This window comes from Pongo pygmaeus, chromosome X (assembly GCF_028885625.2).
Source record: "Pongo pygmaeus isolate AG05252 chromosome X, NHGRI_mPonPyg2-v2.0_pri, whole genome shotgun sequence".
In the NCBI taxonomy this organism is placed as follows: Eukaryota; Metazoa; Chordata; class Mammalia; order Primates; family Hominidae; genus Pongo; species Pongo pygmaeus.
In genome coordinates this window covers 19,139,695-19,157,022 of record NC_072396.2, presented here as the reverse complement: position 1 = coordinate 19,157,022, position 17,328 = coordinate 19,139,695, and the positions used below count along the sequence as shown (strand labels likewise).

The following is a 17,328-nucleotide window of genomic DNA, read 5'->3' as shown; positions in this document are numbered from 1 at the left end:
GGCCAGGCTGGTCTCAAACTCCTGACCTCAAACGATCCGCCCGCCTCTGCCTCCCAAAGTTCTGGGATTACAGGCGTGAACCACTGCGCCTGGCCAAGTTTTTATGTCTTTTTAAAAAAACATTTTCCAAGTTGAAAAGGTACTCATCACTTGTATCAAAGTAGGAACACACATTTAAGTTTTGGCTTACAACTCCTGAGCCAAGCACGGGTTTTCACTTGAGCCCTACTTTGGATACCTTTGGAACATGTAAGTGTGATGTGGGCCTTTTCAAAATGTCAAAATGCAAAGGATAAAAACTCAAAAGGGATGAGTCAAGTGGCATTTTCTAGCAGCACCCTCCAATAGAACTTTCTGTGATGATGGAAATGTTCACATCTGCACTGTCCAATATGGCGGCCACTTGAAATGTGGCTCATGTGACTGAGGAACTGAATTTTTATCTAATTTTAATTAATTGAAGTGTAAACTGACATATTGGCTAGTGGCCACCCTATTGGATGGTGCAGTTCCAGATGTCCCAAGCATGTAGGTGTGATGACAATCACTCAAGGTCAGATTTTGGGGGGCACCCGCAAACTCTCTGTGCTTTAACCACTTCCTAATCATTTCCATAGTTAAAAGTTGGGGCTAGCTCCAGAAAGGAACCCTTCTTCCTTTTCCCTCCCCGATGTGATGTTGACAGGATTTCCTCTATCTCTCTAGGTCTTTTATGGCAACTCGGACCGCACCTCCACGGTTCAGAACCTGCTGCGGCCCCCCATCATCTCCCGCTTCATCCGCCTCATCCCGCTGGGCTGGCACGTCCGCATTGCCATCCGGATGGAGCTGCTGGAGTGCGTCAGCAAGTGTGCCTGATGCCTGCCTCAGCTCGGCGCCTGCCAGGGGGTGACTGGCACAGAGCGGGCCGTAGGGGACCCCCTCACACACCACTGAGACGGACAGGGCTATATTTCGCAAAGCAATTTTAACTGCAGTGCTGGGTAGATAATTTTTTTTTTTTTTTTTTTTTTAAGATGTAGCTTTCTGATTTCAATGAAATAAAAATGAACTTATTCCCCACTCAGGGCCAGAGAAAGTCAGAACAAAGAAAATGTCCCTGAAACGAATTTTTTTACAAAAGCCTAAGTAGCAGGGGTAATTTTCTGCTCATTTTTTGTCTCAGTGATACTGTGAAAGGTGCAGTCTCAGGGGAACACAAAGCAGCCCTGATAATTTGAAAATTCATTTGCTTTACCACATTCAAGACAGAAACATAGTTTCCTAAAGCCTGGCTTTGAATGCAGAAGGGAGCAGTTCCTCCTAGTTAAGTTTCCACTAAATCATCGCCAAAGAGGACTTCAGAGCCCCGGGGAGGCAGCTGAGGGTCTCAAGGGTGACTGGGTGGCAGGGATGAGTGCGGTGGGTGAGAATCCCGGTGCCCTGAGAGGCTATACGTGACAAATGACCAAAAGCCCAAGGTAGGGGAGTTTCCTCTGCTCGCAGTTCTCACCTTCAAGGTGGATCTGGGCTTCCACCCTCATGAACACAGGGATTGGGGAGGGACCAGAGCGCCCAATACACACAGCTCCATTATGCAATCCATTCCAGCAAATTCCCCGTGTCTGTGGTCACCATTTAGGTGATCATACAGGACAGGCTGCACATCTAAGTATATGTAGGGACCCCAAATGACCACAACACAGTACAATTTGCCCTTTACCTAGGGCTACCATTTCCTAGCAAACCAAACATAGTTCGAGAACAGCTGGCCCAGGAGCTACCACTGGCTACTCAGAGGAGGCTCATTAGCTGGCTACATGCTTCGCAGGAAGTGAGAAGGACTCACATCATAAAAAGGACCATGTAGCTTTTTCCCTGAAAGCTTCTCGCCCTCCACCCTCTGCCTTGCAATACGCAAACTGCGCCTGCTCCTGAAAAGCTCTCTGGGAAGGAATGGGCCTGGCTTTCCGTTCCTGGAGGCAGCGCCTTAGATTGGGAGGCCTCATTGGCCACTTAGAGCCCAGCCTGAGTTTCCAGGCCCCTTCCTGGGAGAGGCTGTTAACACGGGGGAGGGGCAGGAGAGGTATACGGAGAGGAGGTGGTGGAATCAGAGTGGGGAGGCTGCTCTAAAGACTGTCCTGGCCCCAGACACAGGGTAGTCTTTGCTAGCAGCTCATTTCCGAGTTACTTTTCATTTTCAAATGCCAAGGCAAGTGACTAGACTCACGCTAACACAGTCCTGGACAACACATTCACCTTTTCTGTGAACAGGCAGCCTTCTAAAAGCCCCAAACATCCTTCTTGATGCTTTGGGGGCTCAATTATTTTATATCCGACCCAGCATCTTTCTAGTCCCTATGCTGTATGCTTGAACTTCGGAAAATGCTTTTCCCTGCCCAATCTTCTCTCAAATATAAACATATCACACAGGGTGTTGGGGGCGGCGGCGGGGGGGGGGACCTATCCCTGGCCTTAGGACACAGGACAAATCTATTTTGGATAGAAATGCCTGAACAGAGACCCTTATTTGGAAAGGTGAATTAACTTTGGTCACGACATGGACTGTCAGACAAAATGGCAGTATCCTAAGAGTTAAGGGTACATCAAACACAGGAGTCCAGAGAGTGCAGTTCAGGGAAAAAGTAGAGGAGGAAACAGTGAGGCAGGGAGAAAGGCTTTCCAAATAAGAGTTCATGTTGGAAACTTTTGTCACGGCTTTATTGAGATTAAGTTCACATACAATTTGTATCCATTTAAAGTGTACAATTTGATGACTTTTGGTATATTCAGAGTTGTGCAACCATTATCACTAGATCAATTTTAGAAAGTTTATCACCCCAAAGAAATCCTGCACCCATCAGCCATCACTCCCCAACCCATCAGCCACCCCAAGCCCTCTGCAACCACAAATCGACTGTCTCTATAGATTGGCCTTCTGGATGTTTTACAAAAATGAAATCATATAGTATGTGGTATTTCGTGACTGGCTTCTTTCACTTAGCATAGTGTTTTAAAGTTCATCCACGTTATAACATGTGTATCACTACGTCACTCCTTTTTATTGCTGAACATCACTGTTCAGTGTCATGTCAAGAGCACATTGTTATTTATCCATTCATCCATTGATGGATATTTGGGTTTCCACTCTTTAGCTATTATGAATAATGCTGCTATGAACATTTGTGCATAAGTTTTTGTGCAGATGTGTGTTTTCATTTATCTTGGGTATATACTTAGGAGTAAAACTGCTGGAACACACAGTCACTCTTGTTTAATCTTTGGAGGAACTATTATCCCAAGTGGCTGCATCATTTTACATTTCCACCAGCAATGTAGGAGGCTTCCACTTTCTCCACATCCTCAGCAACACCTGTCACTGTCCGTCTTTGACTGTACCCATAATGTGTGAAGTTGCATCTCAACTGTGGTTTTGATTTGCATTTCCCTAGTGACTAATGATGTTGAGCATCTTTTCATGTGTTTACTGGCCGTTTGTACATCTTTGGATAAAGGTCTTTCAGATCCTCTGCGCATTTTAAATCGGCTTACAACTTACTGAGTTTAAGAATTCTTTGTATATTCTAATTCCCTTATTGGATATGATTTGCAAATATTTTCTCCCATTCTGTGGATCTTTTTAACCCTCTTGATAGAGTCCTCTGAAGCGCAAAATTTTAAACATTTGATGAAGTCCAATTTATTTTTCTCTTTGCTTGTGCTTTTGGTGTCATATCTGAGAAACCACTGCCAAATCCAAGGTCATGAAGATTTACCCCTATGTTTTCTTCTATGAGTTTTATAGTTCTACCTCTTACAGTTAGATCTTTGATCCATTTTGAGTTAATTTTTGTATATGGTGTGAAATAGGAGTCCAACTTCATTCTTTTGCATGTGGATATCCAGTTGTCCCACCACTATTTGCTGAAAAGACTATTCTTTCCCCCATTGAATGATCTTGGCACCCTTGTCAAAAAACAATTGACCATAAATGTGAGAGGGTTTATTTCCGGACTCCAAATTCTATTACCTCACTTTCTTCATTATTGTAGCTTTGTAGTAAGTTTTGAAATTGGGGCATGTGAGTCCTCCAACTTTGCTCTTCAGGATTGTTTTGGCTATTCTGGGTTCCTTGAATTTCCATATGAATTATAACTAACTTGTCCATCATTGCAAAGAAGCCAGCTGGGATTTCACATTGGAAACTGTTCAATACTTCAGAATTTAATAAACAGTAAGATATACGATTCATAAGACATTTATCTGCAGGTAATTTGCTTACAACAGCATATTATTTACTTCATTCAATTCATGACAGAATGTATAAAAACTAAAACTTTTATTGAGGGACATCTGAAGCCTAATAGAATCTTGCTGTCAAACACACAAACTATGCTTGCAAGTATCATTTCTTTTGTGGGGGAAACTTTCAATTAAAAACTATACATAATGTAGGAAAAACTCACTCTTACCTTATTTTAACATATTTACTTTTATTTTTAGAAATGCTAGAGCGCGGTCTACACTGGAGATTGTTTAAAAATTGCGGTAAAATATACACAACATTTGCAGATTTTTAAATAATTAAATGAAATGTTACGAACAAAGAAGTAGCATTAAGTGTTGCCAATATTAAGAAAAACAAAATCTGAGCTGATTCGGGTACTCTGTGTGGGAGGAGGTTACTTGGACAAAGCAAAGGTATTTCCAGATAGAGGTGCTGCTATGAATCCATTCTCAGAGCCCAGAAGATTGTACCCCTAAAGTGACCCTTGGAATGGATGCTCACAGAACCCCATCTTTCTGTCCACTTGGGGCTTGGTTGCTAAGGCCCAACTGACAAACAGCTTACAAGGACTGTTGCTTCCCCTGTGGTCCCAAGAGTAGTTCCATGCTGGGTCATTCTTAAGCCCAACCTTACAGGGCCGATATGAAGATCAAATAGGCTACGTGCATCTAAAGGGCTTTGTGGACACCTACTGAGCTCTGTGTAACTGGCATTAAAGATTCAGTGACATTCCTTCTCAATTTCCTGAAACTGCCAAATTGGGGCAGAAGTAATAAGCAATGTTTTATAATAGCAATAATGTTATAAGAGCTCATATTTCTTGAGACTCTCAAGTGCTCTGCAGGTTATTATCTCATTAAATCTTCACAACAACACTGAGGTAGGTACTGTGATTACCTCCATTTAAAGATAAGGAAACTGAGGCATAGTGAAGTGCCTTGCTTCAAGTCACATGAGATGTAGGAGATGGAGCCAAGACTCCACCCAGGCAAGCGGACTCTATATCCTGGGGATTGATTTATTTATTTTTGAGATGGCGTCTCGCTCTGTCGTCCAGGTGGGAGTGCAGTGGTGCGATCTTAGCTCACTGCAACCTCTGCCTTTTGGGTTCAAGTGATTCTCCTGCCTCAGCCTCCCGAGTGGCTGGGATTATAGACATGCACCACCATTCCCGGCTAATTTTTGTTTTTTTTTTGTTTTTGAGACAGAGTCTTGCTCTGTTGCCAGGCTGGAGTGCAGTGGTGTGATCTCGGCTCACTGCAACCTCTGCCTTTTGGGTTCAAGTGATTCTCCTGCCTCAGCCTCCTAAGCAGCTGGGATTACAGGCATGTATCACCACACCCAATTTTTTGTATTTTTAGTAGAGACGGGGTTTCACCATGTTGGCCAGGCTGGTCTCGAACTCCTGACCTCGTGATCCACCCGCCTTGGCCTCCCAAAGTGCTAGGATTACGGGCGTGAGCCACCGCCCAGCCCTAATTTTTGTATTTTTAATACAGACGGGGTTTCTCTATATTGGCCAGGCTGGTCTCGAACTCCTGACTTCAGGTGATCTGCCTGTCTCAGCCTCCCACGGTGCTGGGATTACAGGCGTGAGCCGCCATACCTGGCCTGATCCTGGGCTTTTAAGCTGCATCCCCAGAGGACCTCCAGTGACTTCTTTCAATGAAGTGTTCTATTCTCAAATCACATCAATTACCATCTGCTGGGAAAGGGGATGGAAGGTGGCACATAAATTGTTGTGAGCTTTTAGAGAAGAATATGTTATACATTGTGGGGACTTGTTACCTGCTCTAATTAGTATACTTATTCCATCAGTATAGATAGCCATTTCTAAGTCTGTTACCCTTTCCTTCACTTGACTAAGTTGTCTTTATTTCTGCACCTAGAGTAAACTTCAGGCAAAGTTTTTAATATACTCTGTGTTGGAAACTGTTTTTGAAAATTTGAACCGTGGAGTTACTTGAATAAACCTGAATTACTAAAGACAAGCAATACTGATTGTGATCACATTGCCATACGTGGAGCTGCAGTGACTTTTAAGGGTATATGGGCTTTACAATGAACATATTCGGCTTCAAATCCTGGCCCTGCCACTTCCAAACTGGGTGACCTTGGGCAGGTTAATGTCAAGTATGGAAATCTGTTTCCTCATTTACAAAAAGGGGATAATAATAGTACCTGTTTCACTGGGTTGTTGTGAAAATAATAAAATAATAATAATAATAATAATAATAATAATAATAATAATAATAAAGCAAAACACTTGGGCATTGTGCCTGGCCATAGTAAGTGCTATGAACATTAAAAAGTATAAGCACCAAATACTTTCATTCAGTCTTGGTAAGATTATAGTTGAAAGCACAGGCCACAGGTTTCCATGTCACTTAAGGAGACAGAGTGAAGAAGTGGTTGACACAGGACTTTTAAGAACAGAAAGCACTGACTTTCAGCTCCTACCCTTTGTTTAGAAAGAGAAAGAAAACTGGGGAATATTTTATCTATAAGTTACCACAAAAGCTAAGTTCTTTCCCTCCTAATTGAACATGTACTCGGTTGGTGTTACCCTAAATGATGAAACTGAGGGCCTAAAACGGGTTAGTAAACTATGGCCTGTTTCTATAAGTAAAGTTTTATGGGACCACAGCCACACTTACTGATTTACATATCATCCATGCAGCTTCTGCAATACAAAGGCAGAGCTGAGTAGTGGTGACAGGGAACTGATGGGCCACAGAGCCCCCAATATTTACCATCTGGCCCTTTACAGGAAAAGCTTGCCCACCTCTCCTCCAGAATCAAAAAACCCTTATTAAGCTGTCCATCTTTGCTTTCTCCATAGCACTTAGCACAAGATTGGCCTCTCTTCCCATCCTCCTCAAACTACCACATGAGTGTCTAGCGACGTGCAAAGGTGACAACACTCAAGTATAAAATAAACCAAAGTTTTCAAAATGCCATAAGGGGAAAAAAGCCTTATAAATAGGAAAACAAAGATCAACATCATTAAGTTACAGGATTTGCCTAGTTTTACATTAATTTCTGTCTCTTAAACTGATTACAACCTCAAAGGCCCATCATCCCTCATTTGAATTCGAATGCATTCTTTCTTCCCAAGAAGGAACTAAAATGGAGCTGTTCGCAGTTCAAACACGAAGGACCACAGTGCTCAAGATTGGGACGGCCTGGCAGTCACATCAGTCAGTGCAAAATCTGCATTTTATTAAAGACATTTGGGAAGATCCATTCAAAAATACATTGTGCTCAGTAAAAATTAACCATTTCATGCTGATAATGAAGGTTATCACGGAGTAGATATTTGTGTAATATTTACAGCAACAATAGAAATTTTACATAAGTTTAGAATGGAATTACATGCCAGAAAAAACTTGATAAGATGTACCAACACATGATACAAAGAGTTATAGAAACACTTTACAAATGGTTCATAATTCACTTGTGAGGATTTAAGTATTCAACACTTTAAATTCAGTTTGGATTCAAAAATTAAAAAGATTAACAATCACATCACACCCTTGCCACAGTAAAAAGTATGGAATTACACTTTATATAATGGATTATAAAGTCTGTGCAATTAAGAATTTCCACTGATTCTTCATCTACCACATACTAGATGTCACATCATTCTGGCTTATCCCTATTTTTAAGAATGAACAGAGTCTAAATGTCACCCTGCCCTGTGTCTTCCCAGACACCACCTTCAAGCTTACTAGAGATTGAAGAAGCTCTGAATAGTTAGCTAAGTATATACAGAATAACTACCTGAATTCAAAATGGCACAAAGCAATTCTTGGAGATAGAAATTTGGGGCAATGATTTTGTTTGGTTTAATTGTTTCTGTTAATCAATCCAAGTTGACAGTGAGAATTTACTTCTTTTAATCACCGTATTACCCCTCTAGCCTGACTCAATCGGTGACCAAAGAGTAAACAAGGGGAGGGAAACAGACTGAGGGCCAGAATCATTGTGTGTCTCTAGAGAAAACAAGTTGTCTGCAAGCTTTGCTTTCCATTTTGGAAAACCTAAGCCGTGCTGGAGAACTTACACATTCTCCGGGACGATAAGCATCTTTTTTTGTTTTGTTTTGTTTTTCCGTGAAACTCTACAGAGTTTGAACTGGAGCTTTTGACAATTCTGGCAAAAAACACTTTAGTCCCCACAACAGGGACAAAAGTCAAGGCATCTACCTTTTCTATTCCTGGGTTTCTTCTGATAAGACCTGAAGCAGAGCACTAGGACAAGCTTGTCTACCCCTGAAAGAAATCAGATCAGACTTTCGGGAAAGTAAAATCCCCAACCAAAGGAAGTCCTGAGGAATTCTTAGCAGTCTGTCAAAACAGGGGGGATGGAGGAACAGATAAGGCCTCTTTCTCCCTGATACTCTGTGTTGGAAGAGTAATGAACAAGGCAACTTGTAATCTGCATACAACATGGAGACCGATTTTCAGATTCCAAAAGAGGATCGAAATAGGAACCAAGGATCAAATGGGGTTTCGAGAGCTTAACCTTGTGGGAAATGAAGGGCTTTAGAAGTGAAACTAGTTTCACTGCCGCAATTTTGCTGGCCCTACAAATCCAGCGTGCTGACTATTACAATTTTTTTCTGGCAAAATGAGACAAACTTCCCTTAAATTTGGGAGTAAACAGGTGATGAATGAAAATGCAAGGTAGGTCATGATCATATTTAATAGCCTACAGTAAATACACGGAAAGGTGGGGTCAGTGCCCGGAGAGGAGAAAGGTGGAGCCAGGACCAAGCCTAACGCTGACGAATGAACAAACCACTGTGGGAAATGAAGATTCTTGTAGTAACTGGCTCACACGAAAGCCTACCATTTGTATCGTACATTCAATTCACAAAGAAAAAAAAAAAAAGAATCGAAGGGGGCAGCAGGCCCAGAGTTTCCTAGCCACCCCACTTCTCCCACATTGTGTGTATGCAGATAGATGAGGGACTTCTTTTTCTTGTATGGTTTCTTACTCATCGTTTCTGAGACAGAATTTTTCATCAGCTGAACCAGACCTCAAGATATTCTGTATCTCAGCTGGTCAAGAAGCAAAAGGAAGAAATCATAACTGCTTACAAGTTTGGTTTCTGGTTATTTTTGTAAGCCAGGCTTTTAAGTCTCTGAGAGGATCTTGTGAGATTCTGGCCCTGGGAATTAGCGACAGGACACTTACAACCTTTGTACTGTCTTTTCTATGTCCCCTTTCAAAAAAAAACAGAATTGTGGTTTTTTAAACCATAAGTAAGTTTTCTCTGCCTACACACTTTCTTAGTGATGAACTGAAGGAGGCAAGGAAATATTTCACTATTTTCTGACTTAGTTCAGTGTACCCTACCACATTCCAAAGTTCACAAAAGTATGAGTCTGTGGATCTTAGAACCCACATAGAGCTCAATATCCCACTATCATGCAAGAGGTAACGAACTTCTAGATAGAAAAGCAAATGCTCTCCAGGAAACATGTTCTGACCAGCAGAGAACGTGCAGATTTACTGAGTCCCAGCTGAGCTCCAGCACCGAATCACATTGAGCCATTGCCCTTGCTGAAAGAGTTCAGTCACCACCAGGTCCCAGGTGAACAGAAATAGACAGATCTTTCTACACACTTGAAAAGTAATCCTCTGGCCTTTGAAAAAAAGTTGTACACTATGAGTCATTCTCAATAATACATGGCTAGAAGAAAATAAATGGCTTTTTTCCTTATTTACTCTAAAGACTAGTTTAAGAAGTGAGGATACTATGATCTTAACTAAGAGGGGCTGGAAAGGGAAAATGGGATAGCATTTCCTAGTATAGTCCACTAATTCTCAGATTAGGAACATGCTAAACTGGCTAACTCTACAACCACAACATACTTTATAATACACGGCGTGACTAGAGACTGACAGCATAGCTCTGAGCTTAGAATTAAAGTACAACTGCATAAGGTGAATCTTAAAGCATGTTTTAAAACAGATTTAACCAAAGCATACAGCACAAATACTTCTATAACAGCCACATCACAACCACCAATACGGACTTTTTTGCTTCTAATTGGTCTGCCATATGCTAATATTTGTAAAGAGCTATTAAATGACTTGAATAAAAAACAAAGACATTTTCTTTCGGGAGACACAGCTAAAAGCCACGGATGCCTTTGAGCAGTTGGTAAAAATCATGCCAATCTGCCAGGCTGTTGCTTGCTTCTAAATATAAGCCTCATGGCTCTATGAAAGATTTTCTAAGGATGCTAACCTAGAATTTAAGTTCTCCAACACCTATAAAGTAACTCTGGTCTCCTTCCAAAGTATGCACCTTTTAGCAGGCCCAAGACAATGGAAACGAACAATAGGATTCCAAGGATTCAGGAACAGTGGTCGAAGACTCTTAAGAGAATGTGATGTTGAAGAATTCACACCTGCAGTACTGTAGCCTGGATAGAACAAGGCCAGAGCCAAGCTCTGCAGACTGGTGGGCTTGGGATGGTGTAGGGCAGGGTTTCTCAACCTCAGCACTAGTAGTGCTTGGGGCTGGACCACTGTTTGTTTGGGGGGCTGTCCTGTGCATGGCAGGGTGTTTAGTAGCATCCGTGGCCTCTAACCACTTGATGCCAGTAGCATACCATCACCCCCAGCTGTGACAACCAAATGTCCCCAGACATTGCCAAATGTGCCCTTAGGGGCAAATCTGCCCCTAGTTGAGAACCACAGTTGTAGAGTCAGCTCACTTGAGCCCCTCAGCATGAAGCACTCCCTTTTGGTCTTGGGCTCTAGAAAGAGGCTAAATTTTAGAGCAAGACCAAACAAGGTTCAGTTAAAGTGTATTCAGAACTTTAGAGAGGAAAAATGAGGACGGCAGAGAAATAAAGGTAGAAAAACAGTGAAGCAGAGTTTCTTTTCCAAAGGAGATCGGTGATATTTTCATAAAAGTAACATAAGCTTTCATTCACCCTTTTTCTTCTTTAGGAAGTTACGGCCGATAATAAGACATGGATGTCATGAATTCCCCTTCCTAAAGAAAAGGCAAATTTTTCTGACTTTAATTCAAGTCCTTTCTACCACAGATGGCAATCTTTGTGATGTCAGTAATTCTTCATCAAGAGGGGAAAACAACAGTTAAAAGCTAAGAGAGGGCCCATTAGGTGTGAGAGAAAACTTTTTCATCCCCCTCCGTGAGCAGGAAGAGAATTGCATGCTAGAAATGCAGACTGTAGTTCACTTACAGCTTATTGGATGAAAAGTCAGAACAGACAAAAGCTGAGAAGAGGATTAAAGAGCTACCTCGAAAACACTGGTTGAAAACATTTGTAGATATCTGTAGGTATTTTCTGGCTCAAATCTGGGAAAGTACAAAAAGTACATATTGACTCTTCAGCAATTAGGTTTACTTTGCTCTAGGTAGAAGGCAAATATTCTAGCCCTTCTTTGAAGAACCGTCATGAATAGAAATGTTCTGCAAACATCTGAGATCCCAGTGTTAGCAAGGATGACAACATGGGAAACCAGCCCCTAGGTGACGAGCCTCGAATGCCACAGCATGGCAACGGGACCGTGCAGTTCCTAAGCGCATAGCACAGTGAGAAGTCTTTCCAGAGAAAAAAAGTGTAGTTTCTGGTTTGCAAGGGGGGAATACAAGGTAGAGATCTAGTATGAAAAAGAAGAGTTAAATACACACCCTTTTAGAGTCATTAGTGTCCAGGCAAAACTGCTGATGGTCCACCTCATTTGTATCATCAAGCAGCTGCCTGGGAAAAGCCAGAATTCAGAGCTACTCAAACAGTACTGAACTGGTGAAAGAAGTAAGACAGAAAAAGAACTAAAGAGCATGCAAAACTATTGGTTTGAGTCAAATTATTTCAATAATAGTACCCAGTCGAGTTTCATTTTAGTGCCTATTACACTCATTAAAATTAAATAAAAAGCACCTTAAAATGACCTATCTATATAATCAATACACATTATAGTATTTATATAAAAATGCAATATGTGCACAATTTAAGCTTCAGGGAAACTAGGACCTTAGTCTTTATAATCTTCATAATCATCAGAGCTATGATTCTCAAAATCTCGGGGGAGGGTTAACAGTAACAGCACATTTCGATTATAGCTGACTTGATGCAGGGGCTGACACTCAGAATTTGAGGACAAGTAATAAATACTGAGAAGTTATCTCTTTGAGGGGTGGGAGGGACCCTTAAAAGTATTATTGCTAAGAGACTACTTCCAAAAATCTACTACTACTGATAGATGATGGTGCTGAGGTGACTTCCCTCAAGGATGACCCAGAGGCATGGGAGGATAACACTTGATGGCCAAAGGGTTTGATGATACTTGGGAGTAACTTGGGAGCTGAAAGAGATCAGATGAGGGGAAGATAGGTCCTGTTCTGATGGGGGTTGTGTGTGTAACAGGTGTGCATGAAAATCTTGTCATAAGTGGACAGCCCCAGGAAGAAAAAAATGGATAGAGTAATTTTTTATCTATCTGGAATTGCTCCAGGAGCCTTTTAAATATGGTATTGGAGAGAGCAATAGCAAAAAAGGCATTCAGAAATAGAAATGCCACACATATATCTCACACCCCATCAGCCAAGAGTCTCCGGGACAGTGGACAATATTCAGGAGCATAGAGCTGGTTTGCAAGATCTGCAGACAGGTACCTCTTATGATCTCACAACAAGGAATGTTCACTGGCAAATCTTTGGTCTACACTCTACACTAATGCTAAGTGGAAGAGCATATTCTCTCTACAAAGACCCACGAGTAACGCCTCAATCTATTCTCCCCTGTGTGCAAGTAATGTCCCTCGACACAAACAGGAGCCAAGTGTGTGAGGACGGAAACCAGGCCTGCTGGAATTCTCACTGGCCTATCTGACTTTCTTCCCCTGAAGGTTTGGAAAGAGATGCTGCATCTCATCTGCTACCAAGGATCATGTCTAGAGGCTACTGCTGGGGCCTAAAAGTTGAGCAAGGTTCATACTGTTACAGTCACGTATAGCCACAATTCAACTCCCTTTATCAGAAGTATAATACTCACTTCATATCACAAATGTATAAAAATATGGCAGATAGTGTCATAACGATACTTTCTTTAAATGAATATATTTATAAAACAGATATTTACCATATATATATTTATATATAGAATAAAATACTCCTGATGCAATATATAAATGTTACTGTTTAGTTTTTATAGAAACTACTGTAGCTGTCCCACTGCTTCACAATGTTTCAAACAGCTCAAAATAACTTTACATTATAACATAAAAGATATGATTATAACAGTACAATATTAATTATAAATAAATGTTACAAATCCTATCAAATATGGAAGTTTAGAAAACAATTTAAGACATACAGTTCATCTGCTAACCCTTCAAAGGGATACTCTTGGATTACAATAAACCCCACATTTAGTCTAGGCAGAAAAAAATATGTAGTAAGGGCATCGGTCAACACGACTTTCCTATCCCTTGCAGTGCCAGGACACATCCTGGCGTTCCCAAGTTCAACAGAGATTGCACTAAAGCTGGAATGTAAGGGGGAGAAACTGGCAAGAATTTCTTCTTCCTCAATGGCACACTCTATCTATTCTCACACAAGACCTGTGGGGAGTGGCGATCCCTAAGGAACTCCTGTGGCTCTAAGATCCCTGACTAGCATTTGTGGCCGCGAGGAGCTCGACGGCCCCAACACATGCAATATTGCACACACCTTCATAAAGCTGAAAATATTGGCTCACCACTTGGCCCGGCCCATGCCCCAAGCCCAGCCCACCCTTTCCCACCCCTCCCCACTGGCTTGTCTGTCCACCCCTCCCCCCTACCAGCACAAATTACAAGGCTGTCTCTTTTAAATCATTCAGATTTGGCATTCGTGAGCGATTTGTTCTGTTATAGGGGTGCCCATTTGGCCCACTTTTGGCACCCAGCTGTTCAGAGTAGGAAGGGCCCTCTGTGGCACTCCTGGTCACAGAGGACACATGCCAACCAGGATCCATCTGACCTGGCAGCTGGAGGGCTGGCCTGCCCTTTGGTGCGGGTTCCTGCCGGATGTTGCTGCTCCCGCCAGAGGCCTGGCTCAGGGGGTGAATCCGAATTTCTGAGAAGGAATTTTTGGTTTGTTGAGCTGTTAAGGGCTGGAAGCGGGGATCTGAGGAAGCTGGGTGATTTGAGGCCGAAGAGAGATGTAACAACTTGCGCAGTGATTTTAATGGCTGGCTCTGAAAGAAACGATGACAATGCACACGGGATTCAAGTTAGAGCGACCATAAGGCTGGGGAGGGAAGGGGGCTTAGACGTGAGGTGACTGGACGTGGCCAGGAAGGGCAAGCATGTACAGGGAGGAGCCGGTCCAGCCATATCTGTTCTTCGGGTTTTTTCAAACAAGATTGTATTATTCTTTAATGGAAAAGCCTAGAAATCTAGATAAGACATATAGAGCTGGTACGGCAGCCAATCAAAGGCCCAGGCTCATCTACCTGGTTGCATCCTATCTCTAACCAGGGGATCTCATGCTTCAACCAGCAGGAAGGAGAAAGCAAAAGGTATATGTTTCTCTGTTTTGAGAAGACTTCCCAAAGGCTCCACAAAATGCTTCCACTTATATTTTACCAGCTAGAACTTAGGTACACAGCCGTATCTAGCAGCGAGAGAAGCTGAAAATATGGAATGTTTTAGTTAGCAATGTACTCAACTACAAGTCATATAGCCCTTTTCGTTCTTATCTCCCCAATTTCCCTCTCTCGATATTGCAAAATTCAAATGTTCCCTTGCTGCAATTTTTTTTTTTGCTTTTTTTTGAGAGGGGGAGGGTAACATTTGGGCATTGAAAATGCAAAGCACAAAGAAATATGCAAAACCCCATCAGAACTATCTAAAGAATTAATTCACAGGAGGCCTTCAATTCCTAACATGGGCTCACAGTCGTCCGCCCTGCCTGTCTGTCTACTGTGCAGCTGGACATCCCCAGGTGCTGCATCAAGGAGGGAGACTGACTTCAGGGCAGAGGGAAGGAGCCTCAGAACCGTCTGCTCACTGGACAACTCCTGAGCCTCATGCTCCTGAACGATGAAAGATGGCTCAATCTCCTCTTCCTCGATCTCGGAAGAGACATGGAAAGCACTTGGAAATTCACAGCCAATCACGACTGCTGGATTTGGCCACTTGGGCTACAACCCTAGCCTTGGGGCCCCTCTGGGGCCAATTCTCAGAGTACCTTTGCTGTAAATGTCATGGTATAAGGGACATGCATTTAAGGGCTCAGCAAAGTTTGAGTAAAATGTTGACGAACTCAAGGAACATTACAAGATTTGAAGGAACTAGGCACTGAAACCCAAGGTAAATGGCTTCAGAATTGACTCAAGTAGATATTGTTTCAGGGGAAAGTATTCTCCATCATCATTTCGAAGTCTTCCCAAGAAAGCTTTGTGCTCCCTACAGGAGGTAGCATAGTACACTGTACACTCTAAGTGCTCAAAAGTGGCTTTTTAAAAATAATTAAATTGGTATAACACGATGAGGCTCCTGGTGATTTTTATAGCCTTGACCACATGTAACTATCAAGCAATTACAATAAGCTGCATTCAGCAAGAGCTATAAAGTTATTTGAAAAGAGCTTCTAGCCTGGGCAACAAGGCGAGACCCCGTCTCTATAAAAAAATTAAAAAACTAGCCATGTATGGTGGCGTGTGCCTGTAGTTCCAGTTACTCTGGAGGCTGAGGTGGGAGAATGGCTTGAGCCCAGGAGGTCAAGGCTGCAGTGAGCCATCATCTTGCCACTGCACTCCAGCCTGAGTGATTGAGTAAGACCCTGCCAGAAAGAAAGAGAGAAGAAAGAGGGGGAGAGGGAGAGGGAGAGGGGGAGAGGGAGACAGAGAGAGAGAGAGAAAGAGAGAGAGAGAGAGAGAGAGAGAGAGAGAGAGAGAGAGAGAGAGAGAGAGAGAGAGAGAGAGAGAGAGAGAGAGCTTCTTGGTAAAAGAAATGGTTTCACAAAGAAAGTTCTAAAGCTCTCTATTCTTTTTGCTTTGTTTTGAAATTGGGAATAGAGAAGCAGGCCCTCACTCAGAGGCTTGTCTCTTTAGTTTGCATTTGGATATTGCATACATATCCAATAAACTTGGATATCTGGTTCTCTATGCTTCCACCATCCCCAGCTTATATTATGTTAGAAGCAGAAAATATAAATGGCTGGGGCAAATAGAATGGGAATATGGGGAACTTCTGTCAGCAGTTCTATGCAACAGCTTACAGTTAAAAAGAGTAAACAGAGGCTGGGCATGGTGGCTCATCCCTGTAATCCCAGCACTTTGGGAGGCAGAGGCAGGTGGCTCGCTTGAGCCCAGGAGTTCGAGACCAGCCTGGGCAACATGGTGAAATCCCGTCTCTACCAAAAATTCAAAAAATTAGCCAGGTGTGGTGGTGCACACGTGTAGTCAAAGCTACTTGGGAGGCTGAGGTGGGAGGATTGCCTGAGCACAGGGAGGTCAAGGATGCAGTGAACTGAGTTTGTGCCATTGCACTCCAGCCTGGGAAATGGGAGTGAGGCCCTGTCTCAAAAAAAAAAAAAAAAAAAAAAAAGTAGTCTGCTCTCCCAACCACAGAAATCTGTGACACAAGAAATCACAGACACAAGTAATCCTATAGCCTCAAAAGCTCGGGAGGATTGTCAGAAATTACAGTGCAGAAGAATAAAGGATTTATAAAATACTCAATATCAAAAAACAAAATGCTCATTATGGGATACTGAAAAGATACATTACAAAATTTCCATCCAAAATAGTTGTTTAAAGGAGATAAACCTCAGATACCTGAAAAATTTACTGATTCAGTTTCTGCTTATTCCTCCATTATGGAAGATAAATGTGACTATATAATACAGTCTAATATGTAGTTCCTAATGCAACTGTTTGCCTGTTTCCTGTCAAAAATAGTATGGATTTCAGGAGTTGAAATATTCTTTCAAGAAAACTTATCATACCTGTCTTTCAATTTGTATGCTATTATTTTTAATGAAACCTTAATCTTCCCACCATCTGTGTTCATCCTGCCTGAAA

General features: G+C 42.2%; 2 protein-coding genes across 5 annotated transcripts in view; one reads left to right on the top strand and one right to left on the bottom strand.

Annotated features, from left to right (window-relative positions):
* RS1 (retinoschisin 1) overlaps positions 1-4,904 on the top strand; it is a 34,275-nt gene extending 29,371 nt beyond the window's left edge. The window contains exon 6 of the mRNA XM_054471953.1: positions 706-4,904. Coding sequence (XP_054327928.1) covers positions 706-858 — 153 coding nt within the window. The 3' untranslated portion in view covers positions 859-4,904. The remainder of the gene's footprint in view (positions 1-705) is intronic.
* The window catches only part of CDKL5 (cyclin dependent kinase like 5), a 227,464-nt gene that overhangs the window by 10,873 nt on the left and 199,263 nt on the right, over positions 1-17,328 (bottom strand). For all 4 annotated transcript variants that reach the window (XM_054471950.2, XM_054471949.1, XM_054471952.1 and 1 more), the window contains one exon: positions 14,280-14,496. In XM_054471950.2, coding sequence (XP_054327925.1) covers positions 14,280-14,496 — 217 coding nt within the window. The remainder of the gene's footprint in view (positions 1-14,279; positions 14,497-17,328) is intronic.